Source organism: Gordionus sp. m RMFG-2023, chromosome 2 (genome assembly GCF_954871325.1).
Source record: "Gordionus sp. m RMFG-2023 chromosome 2, tfGorSpeb1-WG-v2, whole genome shotgun sequence".
Taxonomy (NCBI): domain Eukaryota; kingdom Metazoa; phylum Nematomorpha; class Gordioida; order Chordodea; family Parachordodidae; genus Gordionus; species Gordionus sp. m RMFG-2023.
Genome location: NC_088776.1, coordinates 14,447,738 through 14,464,243, shown reverse-complemented (window position 1 = coordinate 14,464,243; position 16,506 = coordinate 14,447,738). Strand labels below are relative to the sequence as shown.

Sequence of the window (16,506 nt, the reverse complement as noted above, 5' to 3'; positions counted from 1 at the left end):
CTAAAAAAATAAATAATTGAAAAAAAGTAGCGCTCTATTAGCTATAGCTACTAAAAAAGATAGCGAGCTCTCTGTAAAAAACCTAAAAATTTATTAAGATTGTATATTTTTTAGATATTTTTATTAATAATATTAAAAAAAATAATGCTTAATGATATATTGTATACATTTTTGTGTTAGAAGGTGTGTAAGGAAGATATTTTTACTAGCTTAAAATTATATTTAAAGGAACAGGCAAGTTTGCCAATATATTCCACATTTTCCTTTAACCAATAATATTGTTTAGCAAATTTTAAATGTTTATTGTAATCATAACCCAGAACCTTTAATTTATATATACCTGATTTTTGCTTAATGCTAACATAACACTTATTAAATTTTCCTTTATTCGATGCAAATATTTTTTTTTACCTAATCATAGTTAAAATGATATATTTTTACTATCTTCTCCCATTTTACCTTGCTCGCACTGGTATCTTTGAACTTTATGATTTTTATTCCATACCAAAAGTGTTGATAAGCTCTCACTCTATGAATTCATATTCATATAAACACTAAAAATATTTATTATAATATAAATGATTAATATATTGCTTCTATTTTTTTCGCAAAATCTTAAGGTAAAAGATATTAAACTTTGCTAATTTCTAAAAAATACGAAGCTCGTAAATTCGAAAAAATCATTTTTATTACTATTTTAATTTTACATTTAAAATAGTTTAAATTTTCTAAGGTTTGCGAATTTAATTTTTTGCTATTTTGGACATGGTCTAAAATGACCTTTTCCCCCGGAAACGATGGTCAGGTTTATTATAAAGAAGAATTTTTCATGATATTTTTGAATAAAATAACACTATTTAAAGCGAATTATTCGATATTCCTCCATTTTTTACGAATACAAATAACAAAATTATTCTATTCGAAAATACGAATAAGGAAAATGTACGTTGATTAATTTTAAATCCATTATTCGATAGAATTAGGGTTGCTAAAAGGCCCCAATTCAAATCGATTTTTTAAAACTACGCTATTAAGATTTTAGCTAAAATAATAATGTTGCTCCTCTATTTACCAAATCTCGAGGTTTACATATAATTTTGACTAAAATATTAATCAGGCCATTTTTAAAAGTTGACCTGAATCTAATCTTTTAACAAACCTAGATTGAATTATTCGTAATCTCCAAATTTATTCGTATATATTCAAAATAAATCATAAATATTTAAAATTATTCTCACTTTATTTCCACATCTATCAATCACATCTTTTTTTAAATTTTAATAATCCATTTTTATTTTCATTTTTTGAAAATATTTAAAAGAATTTAACGAATCGGAAAGTGGACGAATTTATATGAATACTAATATTACAATTATTCGATTAAAATATAAGAATAGTATATGAATAATGCAAACACGTGATTTCTATTTTTGTGGATATTAATGATACCTCTACAATAGAAGCCTTCATAAATAAATTACCATCATAAATAAATTATAATTTTAAAAAAAATATTAGAGTCTTGGGTACTTTAGCTAACTCGGAAGATTTTTCCAATGCGTTCAACTGTGATTCTAATAAAGCAATGAACCCAGCTACGAAATGTCATATATGGTGATTAAAAAGGAATACAAAAAAGAATATTCTGGCATATAAGCATTTTTATAGTCAATTATGCAATTTCTAAATATCATTTTTTTAAAAAAATTTATAAATTATCATTTTAAAAATTTATAAAATAATTATTTAAAAATAGGATGACTATTTAAAAAAAGGTGCTTATATTTTTTTAAAAAATTTTTTTTCAAATTTCAAATTTGGCTTTGTTATTATTTTTTAAAATTTAGCTTTGTTATTATTTTTTTAAACATTTAGCGCTGGTTTCTTCTATCTTGAATAAAAAAATTATTTAAATTTTAAAGTGCTTGATATTTAATTCGTTGGAGGAATAATTAGGGACCGAGAAAATTCTTTATCTATGATAGATTTTTTTTGCTCATAACTCTGAACTGAGACCTTCATAGGCCTTAATTTTTGGATCAGGCTTGGCCTATATTTAATAGGAAAATTTATTTTAATTCCATATTCAAATAAATTTATTGAATTTAATGAAAATAAACAATATTTCAGTTTATTTAGGCATTTATTTTGTTTGCAATAGTGAAGTTTTTTTTATTATTCGAAAAAAATGCAATATTTTCATAAATTAACAACTGCTTTAAATAGCCAAATTTAAATAAAAAAATTTTTGGTCCCAAGTCCATTAATAAAAACATTTCAAAAACCTAGGCCAGCTTGAAAATATATGGGCAGGTTAAGGACCGCGGGGCGTCCAGGTCCAAGAGGACCTCTACTCCGAACATAAATAAAATTAAATAACCAATGATGTTTGTAACGAGTATCTGGGAACAAACAAAAATAAACTATATATTTATCCTTTCCAGTTTCTGTAAAAATGAAAGTGTTTTGTGTTCCAATTTCGATCCACCAGTTCGTGAATTTTCAATCATATTTCTTATCAAGAATTAAAAATAAGAACGAAATATAACACAAGAGAACAATTGCAATTGAGAGAAGGTAGGGGGGGGGGGGGGTAAAATAAATTTTCTCTAAAACAATAATTGATCATGAGCCAAATAATGATCTAAGCCCTTTTATAGAATCCAGTGTAAAAATGATTTCTGTAGTTGGCGTTGCAATAATATATTATCTTGTGTACAGTGGTGTTGTTAAAAGGTCGATTTTTAAAAAATTAGATTTTAGCCAAAATAATATTATGTAAGCCTGGATATTTTGCTCCTAGGCAGAAAGGTTTGGACCTCTATTTGTCAAATGTCGAGGCTTACATAATATTTTTGGCTAAATTTTTAATCGGGTCATTTTTTTAAATCGGGACGTTTAACAACATTAGCCAACAATTACGTCGTTAGCGCTTATTATTTAAGCATGCCATGAAGTAAATAATCTAATTCAGGTTAGCTCAAATTAAATATAAATGAGCTGAGCACGTCTTAGGCATTCATTAATGCCACTTATTCAATGTTTTATAATATTATTTCAGATTATTTTTGACACTCTTCAACAATTTAACAACTGAATGTGCTCAGTATAAATGTATTTAGAAAGAAGGGTTGAAGACCGAACCTATTCCATGATAAATTTATATATATATAAATTAAAAAATGGTAGATCACATGTTATTGTGCTGAACAATCATTGACTACAAATAAGAATAAAATATTCATGTGTAAATATAATTATAACTTTGATTAGTATTATCTCTATATAATTACATTTCTATTTGATGTATTGTATCAAACGGACCTCATTCCCCGGTTTTATGAAATGAAAAGCTTATTTAATTTTATAATTTTTTTTCTATCAATTTGACATTTTCTCAAACTAATTTAATAAGGTCATCAATTTATATCCTTTTTTTTATTTACGATACTTAATAAATATCTGTAACTAGTTATGTTTTCAAAAGAGCTATAACCTAAACTGTAGCAGGGTCAATAGTGCCACTAGGGTTAGAGATGAGGGTGCTCAATACCTCTAAAAAATTCGAAGATCCTACTATAAAAATTTAAAGATGAGCTTCCTGAGATTGTAAAGGCTAGTGACGTCACTTTGTATAATTAAATTAAATGTTAACAGATAATTATTGCCCTTGATTAACTACTTTACATGAAAATGTAGCTGTAAAAACCAGTTAAATTCAAGTGTATTGGATGTAATTTGTATTGTTTTTTAAAGGTATTATAACTAGTTACCTAAGAAAATTTTACTACTTAGATTTTTTTATTTTTTTGAAAATCATAACAAGTAATTTAATAATGTAACTGTAATGAAAAGTAACTTAACAACACATTAAATAATAAATATATACTTGATTTAATTAAAAAGATTTTTCTACTCCCCCTAAGTTATGAAAAAATACCCTAAAAAACCTCCTAAATATTTTTTAACAAAGATAATCCAAATCAAAATTATCAATAGAAAGAAATTAGGTATGGGCTATTTACCAAAACCGGTTGCATGTAATGTGACATGAATCAGTGTGGAATACACAGTTTCTATAAAATTACCATTTGTATATCATCCTAATATATTTTTATTAACCATCCTTATTATAATATATTATATACTATTTCAAAAGGATCAGATATTGATTGGTTTAAAATATTATATAAAAAATTCCACGAGATAAAATCTTTTACAGATTACAATATATAAATAACCAACTTTAATTAGCTTTTATAATAATATAAGTTAACACGATCACTTTATCTCGTATGATATGTTGAAATAAACGAAAATATTTTGTTAATATTTAAAATATTTCGTTTCTTTTTAGGTAGCATATAAATAGTGTAATCAAAACTATCTACAAAACATCTGAAATATAATTTATATTTTGGCTGATTTCTTGGCATTATATCTGCATATATTGCATAACATACGAAAACGATCATTTATCTCTTTATTTTAACGCCTCCATAAAATGTAAAAATTAAATATTTATAAATCTTTAATTGATAAAAAAATGGAGGATTTAAAAATTAATTGGAGAATAAATAAAGCAAGGAAAAATAAATCCCACATATGCCCAGAAAGACTTGAGATATATCAAAAATATCCTAATTTAGTTTCTTTCAGGATCCCATTTGTGCATTGATTGATGTTTTGATTATTTCGTCTCAAAAGTTGAGCTATGAAACAATTTTTGCAATACATGCATACCAGCAAGGTTATGAATATGATGAACAGAATAGATAATCCAGTCGCTATCCACAGGACTATGGGGGAACTTTATTGTTTAAAAATAAATATAAGAATATATTATATTACTTAAAAAGGATAGACTTATAATTTATACTCAGAAAATTAGCTTACTCATTCAAGTTTTAGCATAAGAAAATATCAAAAGTTTTATGTAATTATTCTTAAATATAGACTGCCGATAAAAAAAACAATAAAAATTGTCATTTTATTACGATAATAAAAGTATATGCATAAGAAAAATAACTTGAAATGTATTATTACAATTTTAATTTCATAAATTATCAAATTTATTCATCAATTTTTTTTCTTTCTTAAATGGATATTATTGATAGAAGAGAAGAAATTCCAATTTATATTTGTTTAAAAAAGTATCAAAAAATTATTTTGGTATACTAGTATTTTATCCTATCTGTTTCAAAAAATTTTATTTATTTAGTTATCATGAAAATCGCATAAAATAATATAATAGTAGAGCTTATAAAAATTAGGTCAAATGTTGATGAAATTTTATATTTCATAAATGTGATTGTTGAGTTAAATTAAAAGCAGGCCTTTATGAATTTGAAATTCACATGCCAATCCATGCCCATCGTTCCAACTATTGTAAGAGCAGTAGAAAAATATAAAATATCCTTTTATCCCATCCTTATTCTTTAGTGTGGTAAAACTTCGATGTAGCCGATTTAAAAAAACAACTAATCTTAATATTGTATAGTCCTCGACATTTCCCCACAAGAGAACCAACCTTTCCCAAAATCTTGAGGCATATAGGTAATATTTTATTGGGTTAAATATTAATTTATAATTTTTAAAAAACCGACTGAATCGAGGTTTTTAACAACACTGCCAAATACTGATGACATCATTTTAGCTCAATCAAAAAAAAAGTCTGTATATATTTTTTTTGTAAATAAGTTGATGGTTCATATGCCAACATTTAAATTTTTTAAATAAAATTTATATATTATAAATTGGGTAATTTTTTCTAAAAAGTAATTCATATACATTTATATACATTTGAAATTTTCGAAACAATTCATATTTTTGTAGATTATTTATTAATAGCTCCATATCTAGCCTTTTCAGCCTATTCCAAAAACGGAAAAACTGAATTTCAGCTGAAAAATATCCTTAGCCTAGTGGTATAGGCCGTTTACGTTAATAATTTATAACCAAATTTTTGTGCATAAAATTATATTTCAAATTTATATTTGATAAATTTACAAATTATCCATTTTTTGGTCACTAGTTCTATTAAATTTACGAAATTTTCGATGTTCAATAATAATTACAAGATGAGTTTTAGAAATTTTTTATATAAAAGCAAATTCCTGGCTACGCGCATGTACATATAACATAAGTGGTGCACTCTTTTTATTTGTATATAATTGTATATCTTAGATTTATAACAAAGATATATTAAAACAAATCACTATTATAAGAATATTAAAAATTTGTGTATAAAGAAAATTTAAAAAACAATATGCATATTTTTTTCTTTGTACACATTTATTCCTCACATTTGAACCAAAAATTTTTTTTTTTTTCTTATATATATATATATATATATTCTTCAAGACTCAAATTTTCTTACATTCCTTGTAATATCCCCATTAATACAATATAATTTTCTTTTCCCTTTCATAAACATACCCAAAATAATTTTCTTTTTTCCCCCCTTTTATATATATTCCTCAGTCTTTCATTTCAATCTTTTATTTACTTTAACCATCACATTTATTAAAAAAAATAACCAACCTCTATCAAACACCAACCAACCCCAACAACCTTTATGCCCATTCTTTCCTCTCATATTTAATAACCTTATCTTTACAACATCATTATTCTCTGCAGATTATTTCTTCTTACTCTCTGTCACATCCCCATTCTCTACACAATTATTCACAACCTTTCTTTATCCATATAATGGTACACTGTCCCGCATGCTCTAAAAACATAAAAATCACCAAACCTGGCCTCTTCACCAAACACAAAACCAATGGCATCGTTTGTCCTGAGTCCGGGAAGCGTCCTTCTCCTCCCTTTCTAAATCCCCTTTCCATCTTTTCTACTCACAGCCACTCTTCCACCTCATCCAACAACGTCCACATACCAACCACATCAAACACATTTATTCCCCTCCAACCAACCACCCATGGCGACATCATCAACTTCCTAAAATCCGACAAACCTCCCATTATCTCTAGAATTCCTAAAGGCTCCAGAGTACAAGTAGCCAAAGCCCTCTCCACATGCCTTCAATCATTATTAAATAACTTCTCCTCCCTCGATCATTGGCTCAAACTCTTCACATTTTCCTTCACGACTCTCCAACCTCCCAATCCAGAGATTCAGAAATCTCTAACCCAACAAATTAAAGATGCAACCTTACATCCCCTCACCCTCACAACCACAACATCTTTTCATGTACCCAAAAAACTTTCCAGCCTACAATTAAAGGCAAAGTAATTTCCAACAAAATTAACAACCTAAACATCAAATCCGCTCTTCGCTTAGTAGCTTCTGATGATTCATTTGCCACTAGTAACGAGGAAAGTTTCCACAAACTCAAACTAAAGCACCCCTCCTTAGTTGATTTCATACCTCCACCTCCTCCCAATATTTTCCCTTCTAATTTTACCCCCGCCGAGGTGCGTAAATCTATTCTATCCTTCCATCACGACTCTTCTCCCGGTTACGATGGGCTTCGTCCCATCTTCCTCCAGGATCTCACATCCCCCCTCATAGTCAGCCAGGTCCTAATTTTACAAAATTTAACAACATTTTGTAACAAAATAGCACAAGGCCTCGTTCCCGAGTCCATCAGACCACTCTTATTCGGTGCTAAACTAATCACACTCGAAAAACCTAATAAGGATATCCGCCCAATTGCAATCGGAACCGTATTTCGCCGTCTTGTCGCTAAGCTAATATCTTCCAAAATTAAGGACAACGCAGCCTTAATTCTAGCACCTCATCAACTTGGAATCGGCATCCAAGGAGGCTGCGAAATAGCCACACACGCTACGTATCCATCTCCAAACCAACCCAAATAACGAAATCCTCGTTAAAATTGATTTCTCTAACGCCTTCAACTCCATTCGCCGCTCTCACTTTCCCCCACAAATGTACCACTCATTCCCCACCTTTTCCCAATTCTTCAATTCTTGCTACTCCAAGCCATCTCATCTCCAATTCAACAACTATTTACTTTCATCATTTGGAGGGATCCAACAAGGCGATCCTTTGGGATCGATACTTTTCTGCATTGAAATCAACGAAATGGTCAAAAACATTTCTTCCAACTGCAATCTCCCACTGCATACTTGGTACATTGATGACGGAATACTCTGCGGTCCCCCTAACGAGGTTGCTAAGGCACTCACCATCATCAAAACACATTCCTATGCTATCGGTCTCTCACTCAACGAACAAAAAACTGAGATCTGTCCATTTCATTGCTCCATCCCATTCAACCACAACTTTCACACAACCGAACTCTCATCCCTCAGTCATCTCGGCTCTCCAGTCGGTGGCCTGGAATCCATCAATCACTTTTTCACTAACGCATCATCCAGCTTACTTCATTTCAAAAACATCTCTAAGTTTCTCCCTCCACATCAAGCTTTTTTTCTCCTCAAAAACTTCTATTACATTCCTAAAATTCTTTACGCCCTTCGATCCACCTCAATTTTCAAATTCCCCGACTCATTAAAATCTTTTGAAATCTCCGTCAAATCTCTCGCCGAAGAGATCCTTAATCTCCGCTTTAACCATAATTCATGGTTACAAGCATCACTTCCATGCAAGCTCGGGGGTAACGGCTTACGCTCACCTCTAACTCTTTCCATCAGTGGTTTCATTGCCTCTCGTCTTTCATCCGATTCACACATTAGCCAGCTTTCCAACTTCCCTGACCCCTTATTAGCTGAAGCCCAGACCATTTGGGACAACGCACGACCCTCCTCATGTTCACAGAGAGACTGGGATATTCCACTCAACGAAGGCTCCGTCGCTTACCTAAAATCGAGCCTTCACGACGACGATCTCACAGTTTTTCACCAATTGAACCAAGGATCTGGTTACGAGTTTCTGGAAACTATACCCCAACAACCTCGATTTGTTGCTCACTGCTGACGAGCTAAGATTTGCTATTGGACTACGGCTCAATTGCGAAATTGTTCTTCCGTACCAATGCAAACATTGCGAAACCAGCGTCGACAGCAAGGGTAGGCACTGCCTCCATTGTCGCTTTTGTCGTGGCCGCTTTTCACGGCACATCAAATGCAATGACATCATTTTACGCGCCCTCAAATCAGGAGGCATTCCATCTAGACTAGAACCAACCGGAATATTCAGAACCGATGGGAAACGCCCTGATGGAATGTCCTTGATCCCCTGGTCAAGGGGTCAGCTCCTGGTTTGGGACTTCACCTGCATTGACCCAAATGCACCTTCTAACCATAATGTCGATGCCCTCACCCTCGCTGAATCCCGCAAAACCATAAAGTACAGTTCCTTAGATCCTTCTTTCTTATTCATACCCATCGCCTGCACCATTCTCACCACCTTCGGTAGCAAAGCTCAACGTTTTTTCAAAGATTTAGGCAAACGGATACGCGAAAAAACTGACCAGCCTAAGGAATCCCTCTTTTTACGCCAAAGACTTGCTACCGCCATCATTCGTTCTAACTATCTAAGCTTCATCTCTTCCATTGAATAACCTTCCATTTTCCAAGCTTCCTTTTTTTATCCCCTATCCTTTCCCGTAAATTCTATTTCTACAATTTTTCACCTTTATTTATTTTACCTTTTTAAAAAATTAATTATTTGCTAATATATTTTGACATCATATCATATCAGTAAATATTCAAATAAAGTAACCCATGACCGGAAAAAAAAAATTAAAAAAAGTGAGATGATGGGTATTGTTAAATGGAGTCATAGATAGCAAAGAAGTTGGTTTTGTGAAAAGCCATAATAATGGATTGCTTTAGTAGAATGCTTCATTATGATCTCCACTTATTTTACTTAATTTTAATAATGTGATTAATTTTAGAAATTCTTAATCAAAAACACAAAGTATTGTTAACAAATAGTATAAATAATACATTATCAATGTTATTTACTTACAAGAGTTAGACTAATCCAATCTCGAAAGAATTTCTGTTGGATCACGCTGATAAATCAACGCATATATAATTTTAAGCAACTGGAAGGCCAAAAACACAAGGTATTGGCTGATAATAATCCGGCCTTCTGTTGTTGCTTGGAAATAAATAATTTAGCTTAAAAATATCGGGAATATTAATCTTTTAAGTTTTTTGAGATCCGTTTAATGACTTTTGTGTGCATTGAAAGTGGTCTATGTAATATTTATAATATAAATAATTATATTCTTTAGAATCTGAAGGTAAGAAATTAATACATTTTGAAGAAAGCGACATATCACACCCAAGATAAAGTAAAAGAATGTTATTTTGCATAGTAAGAAGAAGAATAGTAGCCAATTCAATATACTTAGCAGAGACATTGTTCTAATAAATCACTCGGTAAGAGGTAATTAAAGAAGTAAGATACTAGGAAAATATTCCAAACCTTTTGAAATGTGGGTATGGGTCTGCCAATGGCATGCTGGCAAATGCTCACTCAAGTCTGGAGAGCATCTTGTAGATCAGGGTCGTGTATGGTAGGTAACAAACTTGAACTGACTATAACCTGTAAAAAAAGAGAGGAGAATGGGTGGTAAAATTTAATCCGCCTTTTTCTACATAGAAAAGAACTCTGGAGCCAGGATTATTTAAAAAGATTTATTTATTAAATATGATTAAGTTGTGTATGTTTTTCATTTATATTTTATATAAGTATTGGTGGTATCAGTATTGGCAAAAAAGTGTTATTGGTTCATCTGTTTTTGCATTCTACTGACACTTGACATCTATCGCCCTCCCATATTTTTCCCTTTCTTTTTCTTTATAGTCTGCATATCATCTCTTCATGAACCCAATTAAGTACCCATTGCTTCCTTACTACGAATGAGTAGGACTATGCTATTTTATTCTGCATTTACTTCCCAAAGGGAGTCATTACACAGATGTAGTCTTTATATTTCTCTCTCTACTTTTACTACCGAATTTATAGATTAGATTGATCTAACACGCATTAAATCAAATAGGCTCTTTTTATTGATCATATTCGGCTTAAAGTTTTTTCGATAAAAACTTCCAGGTCTCATCAATTTAATTCTATAGCAGGTGCTCCAAAATAGTGCACACTCTCTATTTCTTCTCTTTATTGGAATTTGGCGATATCGCTTTATTTTTATAAGGGCGTCTACCACTTCCTGCTCTTTAATTATTTCAAACATTTTAAAACTGATAACATGCAATGCTATCTTTATTCAATGTACCTCATACAAAAAGCATCTTCATAATATATTTTTTTGATTCTTGATCATATTCCTAAATATCTTTTATCAATTTTGTCTCTATGGCATCTATCCCATTGATATATAATGTTGGGGAAATCAAAAAAAGATCAATTAGTAGTAATAAAATCTATAAAGGTATACTGGTTTGGGAACATTTAAGATAGAATCTTAGAGAGGCGCGGTTAAGGTAGTTTAAACACATCCCAAAGATTTATGTAAGGAAAAAGTAGTTAGTGGTAGATGGAAGAGTACCTCCTTCGGAAATTAGCTTGCTCATAAATATCATTTTAAGCTAATAATTATTACCCCCCCCCCGCTCCCCTCCAAAAATAAATACAATATATCACTTTCACTATAAACATTAATTTGAAAAAAATAAGTGAAAGTTAATAAGTATTTAAAATAATGAGCATAATTCAAAATTTTCAAAAGAACAGCATTTTTTTTATAAAAAAAGTCAAAACCCAATAACATAACCGAAGGCCTGCAATAAGTGGACAAAGACGACCCCCAATAAACTTACTGAGAAAACTCACCTAAAGTGCTTTCCTTCCATCGCAAAATTCTGGCTAATGGAATGATGATTTTAAGGCAAAGATAGAGGTTCCAAATGACAATAGTGAGTTAAAAAGAATTCACGTGTAAAAGGAATGTCCTACTTCTAAATGAATAACATCTCAATTTATATAGAGTAAGGATACTACAATATTCATTTTATAAATACAGAAGATATGAACTACACCATTATTGTGTTAAATATAAAACTACTAATTCCTTTTTTGCAGCACATCTAGAATTTAATTATAAATTATCAATTAGACATGTGAATGAGAATTTTGGTAGTTTTTTAGCGCATGATTAGTCCATTATTAACGAATCATACATATTTTAAATTAGAAAGAAAACTAATTAATTATTTTGATTTTAATAATGGCGTTGTTAAACTTTTTAAAATGAGAGAATTCATTTTCTTAAAAAGGGAATTCACACAAAAATAGTTTTTAAAGAATATACATTTTAAAATTTTCTGAACAGACATTTTAAAAAATGGGAAGGAGCTTGAATGTTGTTAATAGGTCCGATTTTTAAATATGGGCTGATTACCATTTTAGCCAAAATATTATGTATGAAAATTTTGCTCATTGATGGTAGAAAAATTAGGACCTCCATTTGCCAAATCTCGAGGCTTACATAATATTATTTTGGCTAACATCTTAATCGGGCCGTTAAAAATCGACTTAAATCGGGCCGTTTGACAACACTAAGTTTACCTTTAGGATCTCTTTAAGTCTTCTTAACAAGACTACTTATTTTTTATAAATATTACATTATTCATTTGGCACACATCCTATAATATTTTTGAGCTAAAAATTTAATGAGATGCGAATTTTGACTATTTAAAATTATCTAATATATACAAACTCTAATTGTATGCTAAAATATATTAGCATACATTTAGCTCTTACTTTGAAACAATCTTTAAAAGTATATATCAAAATATTATTTTTTTTTAACTTACAATTTTTCCTCTTGGGTGTATTTTCCTACAGCATTACAACAATACTTGTTATTGTACTGGCCACAACAATATATTTCGTTCTTTTTGTCTACATACCGTGGGCACGCAAACCCATTAACAAATTTCTTGTTGATATCGGTGAAACTCGAACAATATTCTTGATTTATTACTATTTAAATTGTTATTTGTTTTTGTAATATAAAAATAATGAATAATGTGTTGCTGGAATATGCCTCACCAAAAAGCAGTTTTTATAAATGTTAACAATTTCACTTCTAATCATTTGACAGATAAACAGGCGCGTACGCAGGAATTTGGTCTGGGGGGGGGGGGGGATAATAAATTTTTTTAAGAAATAATATTTTTAATTAAAAATACTAAGCATAAATTTATTAGGATTAATAACTTTTCTAATACACAATTTTAAACTAATGTGAATTAAAAAAATTATATATATAAACCGGCATTTAAATGTGAATCATAAAATATAAAGTGAATATAACCCACGATATGAATCACCTAAATGACCCAAAATTGAAATTTGAATTTTTTGAGCTTTTAAAATATATAAAGTATAAAAAATTTAAATGTTGTAAATATAAATTAATACACAAAAAGTTTCTTAGGAATAATTGTATTTTGTATGTTTTGAGCTAATTTTTCAATTATCAATCCTTGCTTGGCGTTAAATGTCTATGAATATTCAAAAGATCCAAATCATTCAATCTACTTTCAGATGTTGTATTTCATAGGTATGTTTTTCACAGACTTGCAGGCCCGGCCCCTGAGCCGGACCGTATTTTAATTTTTTTAAATATACCCGGGCCGGGCTCGTAATTTTTTTTTAAAAAACACCCGGGCTGGGCCTGAAAATTTTTTAAGAAAAAATATCCGAGCCGAGTTGTATATTTTAAAACCAAATATTTGAAATCGCCATTATTAGCTATAAATATCAAAAATAAATATAATTTATTTTAAAAAATTCGGGCTAAGCCAGCCGGGCCGGGCCTGAAAATTTTTTTAAAAAAAACCCGGGCCGGAAAAAATTTTAAAATAAAATCTGGGCCTGGTCCTGCAAATGGTACCTCTGCAAGGCTCTGTTATTCTTCTTAAAAAAGTGAATGTTCTCTCATTAGTTTACTAAAGAGCTGCTAATATATATATAACCATTTTAATAATTGGGAGTATAATCTAAAATGTGTTTGAAATAAAAAGCATCCATAGCATTTTTTGGGACTGTATCAACCATAGTTAATCTTTTAATCATAGTTATTCAGCTAATAAGGCATCATAAGATATTTTAACATCTTCATGATAAAAATATAACAAATATTTATATTTTTTTCTATCACCATATGAAAAAGGTTGGGAGAGGGGACATTTGTTTTATAATACTCTTCTACTGATCCTATATTAATGTTTTGATGATGAGCTTGCTTGCTGCAAGTCGAGGGGGACAAATATTTAACACGTATAGCTCTGCTTTTGACTCAACAATAACATATAAAATATGAAATTCTTCAACAACACTAGCTCTATTTCCTTGAGTTCTAATAAAATGCTCTCCGCTATTCTCATCTTCTTAATCAAGTCAATGTTATGTTTTTGAAAAGTATTACATAAAATAGTTGTATAATTAAATAATACATTCTAATGAGAAAAAAAATTTGGAATAAGTATTGAATCCAATAATTTTCTTGCTTCTGAGGAAATATTTCTTTCAAGCCATTGTGATATTTCAGTAATAGCATTAATAATCAGCTCTTCTAACTCCAAAATAGCTGTTACTGTGGCGGAGACTCGATCTCGTTGGACAAGCTTGCAATTTTTTTCTCCCTGTTGGACAAGGAGTTTCAGAGATAATTATTATTTTATTAGAAATTTAGATAAATATTACGCCACTAAAATTTGAAAATAATAGGTAAATTACGCCAAGGAAAACTTGAAATCGAAATTGATTGATAAAATAACTTAGTAGATGAATGTGATAAATAAATATAATATATATATATATATATATGTATATATGAGATAAGAATAAATATTAACAAATATAAATTAATATTAACAATAATATTTTTGAAAAATATAATCCGGCATCTGCATTTTTTGGCTTTGGGGGGGGGGGGGGATTTGTCCCCCTCCCAGCTGCGTACGCGCCTGCAGATAAAGATAGGTAATTTTCAGAAGATGCCCAACTTATTTAGACTTTTTTTGCCAGGAAAAGATTATTTCCATTCATATTTTTAAAATCTTCATATCGATATGTAATTTAAAAATAAAATAATTAGACTAGCATAGCATAATGTTACTTTAACCGTTGCCATTATTGCCAAATTGTCAATTTTTTAAATTTAAATATATTTATAATCGATTCTTCGGTAAGTTTTAACAAATCTCTATTTTAAATAGAAGAAATATATCCAAGAATTCTTATCCTAAATATTGATTAAATTATAATCTTTATTATTTCGAATTTTTTTATGAAAAAATATATCAAATTGGAGTTCAAATATGTACATTGGTTTAATGGTTTAAAGTTATTGTACAAAATATGGATATGTTTGATATTACAATAATCATTTTAAAATCTAATCTTTTATAATGTGGGTTGACAATTTATCATTCATCATCACCTTAATCCTTTTATAAAAAAATCATTTCCCTCTTACTTTGTTTTCTCGTTCGTATTTATGCCAAATTATATTTAGTTATCATATATAGGCTGGCATGCATAAACCGCATGTCAATGACTTATAGATATTATTATAAAATTTAAAATATGTTGAAATTTTTTTACCTATGTTTATGATAAATTGAGTGACAATCAATATATTTTTAGCTAATTTAGTACGAGTCATAATAGAATCGATAATTGGAAGAAGTTTCTTTCCATGAGATAGTAAATAATATATTTTCTGTAAAATAATAGAGGGGAAAATTATTTAGATTTATTTTTCATTAATTAGGATTTTTGAAAACTTTTTTTAAAACATTATAAAAAACTATTAAAATATAATTTAAATAACCTTGGGGTGAATTTATCTAATAAATAGAAATGATAATATTAATTTTTAAATTATGCGGTCAATAGTGTGTCAAATATTTTTATAATAAAAGAGCCTATTTTATTTGTTATCATTATTTTAGATAATTATGTCAGCGCATATGAGATTATATAGTTTGGTTAAAAATTGAATATATTAAAATATTTTAGGAGATGGGGGGGGGGGGGGAAGGGGGGAAGGGTAGGGGGGGGGTAGGGATATTTTTGCTAATACATCAAAATATAATAGTTTCAAAAAAAAAATTCCCCATAAATATAAAATTAACATTTTATGTGAGCATTTTATTATTAATATTTAAAATGGAATGTTTACAGGGTTGGGCAGTATTTGTATTTTAAATACTAATAAATAAAAATTATTTTGTATTTATTACAATTTCACGATATTTCTATTTTTTAAAATTGAATTATAAAATGCAAATCGATGTTTATTTATTTAAATATTAAATTTGTGACCTAAGTTATCAAAAAAATTAAGTTGTTCTATTTTAAATCCCATTTTATTTTTAAAATGAGTTTATTATTGATAGTGATACAAGTTTTTTGAAGATGCAATAATTAAAGAAAATGTGTTTCTAATTAAGCTATTATGTTTTATAAGATAACAGGGATCCACAGCCAAATTCAACATCCTCTGATTGTAATTTCACCGATTTGGATGGAAACTTTTTCAAAATATCATTAAAAATCAATTATGTAGTGAAA

At 29.4% G+C, this 16,506-nt stretch overlaps 1 protein-coding gene across 1 annotated transcript; it reads right to left on the bottom strand.

The window, feature by feature from the left end:
- Window positions 1-4,605: 4,605 nt before the first annotated feature.
- LOC135925540 (protein shisa-like-2B) lies at window positions 4,606-15,647 on the bottom strand. The gene is made up of 3 exons (XM_065460928.1): window positions 15,535-15,647; window positions 12,735-12,903; window positions 4,606-4,810 (listed from the first exon to the last, which is right to left on the bottom strand). The coding sequence occupies exons 1-3, from the start codon at window positions 15,593-15,595 to the stop codon at window positions 4,630-4,632; spliced, it is 411 nt and encodes a 136-aa protein (XP_065317000.1). The 5' UTR covers window positions 15,596-15,647; the 3' UTR covers window positions 4,606-4,629.
- Between the last annotated feature and the right edge of the window lie 859 nt (window positions 15,648-16,506).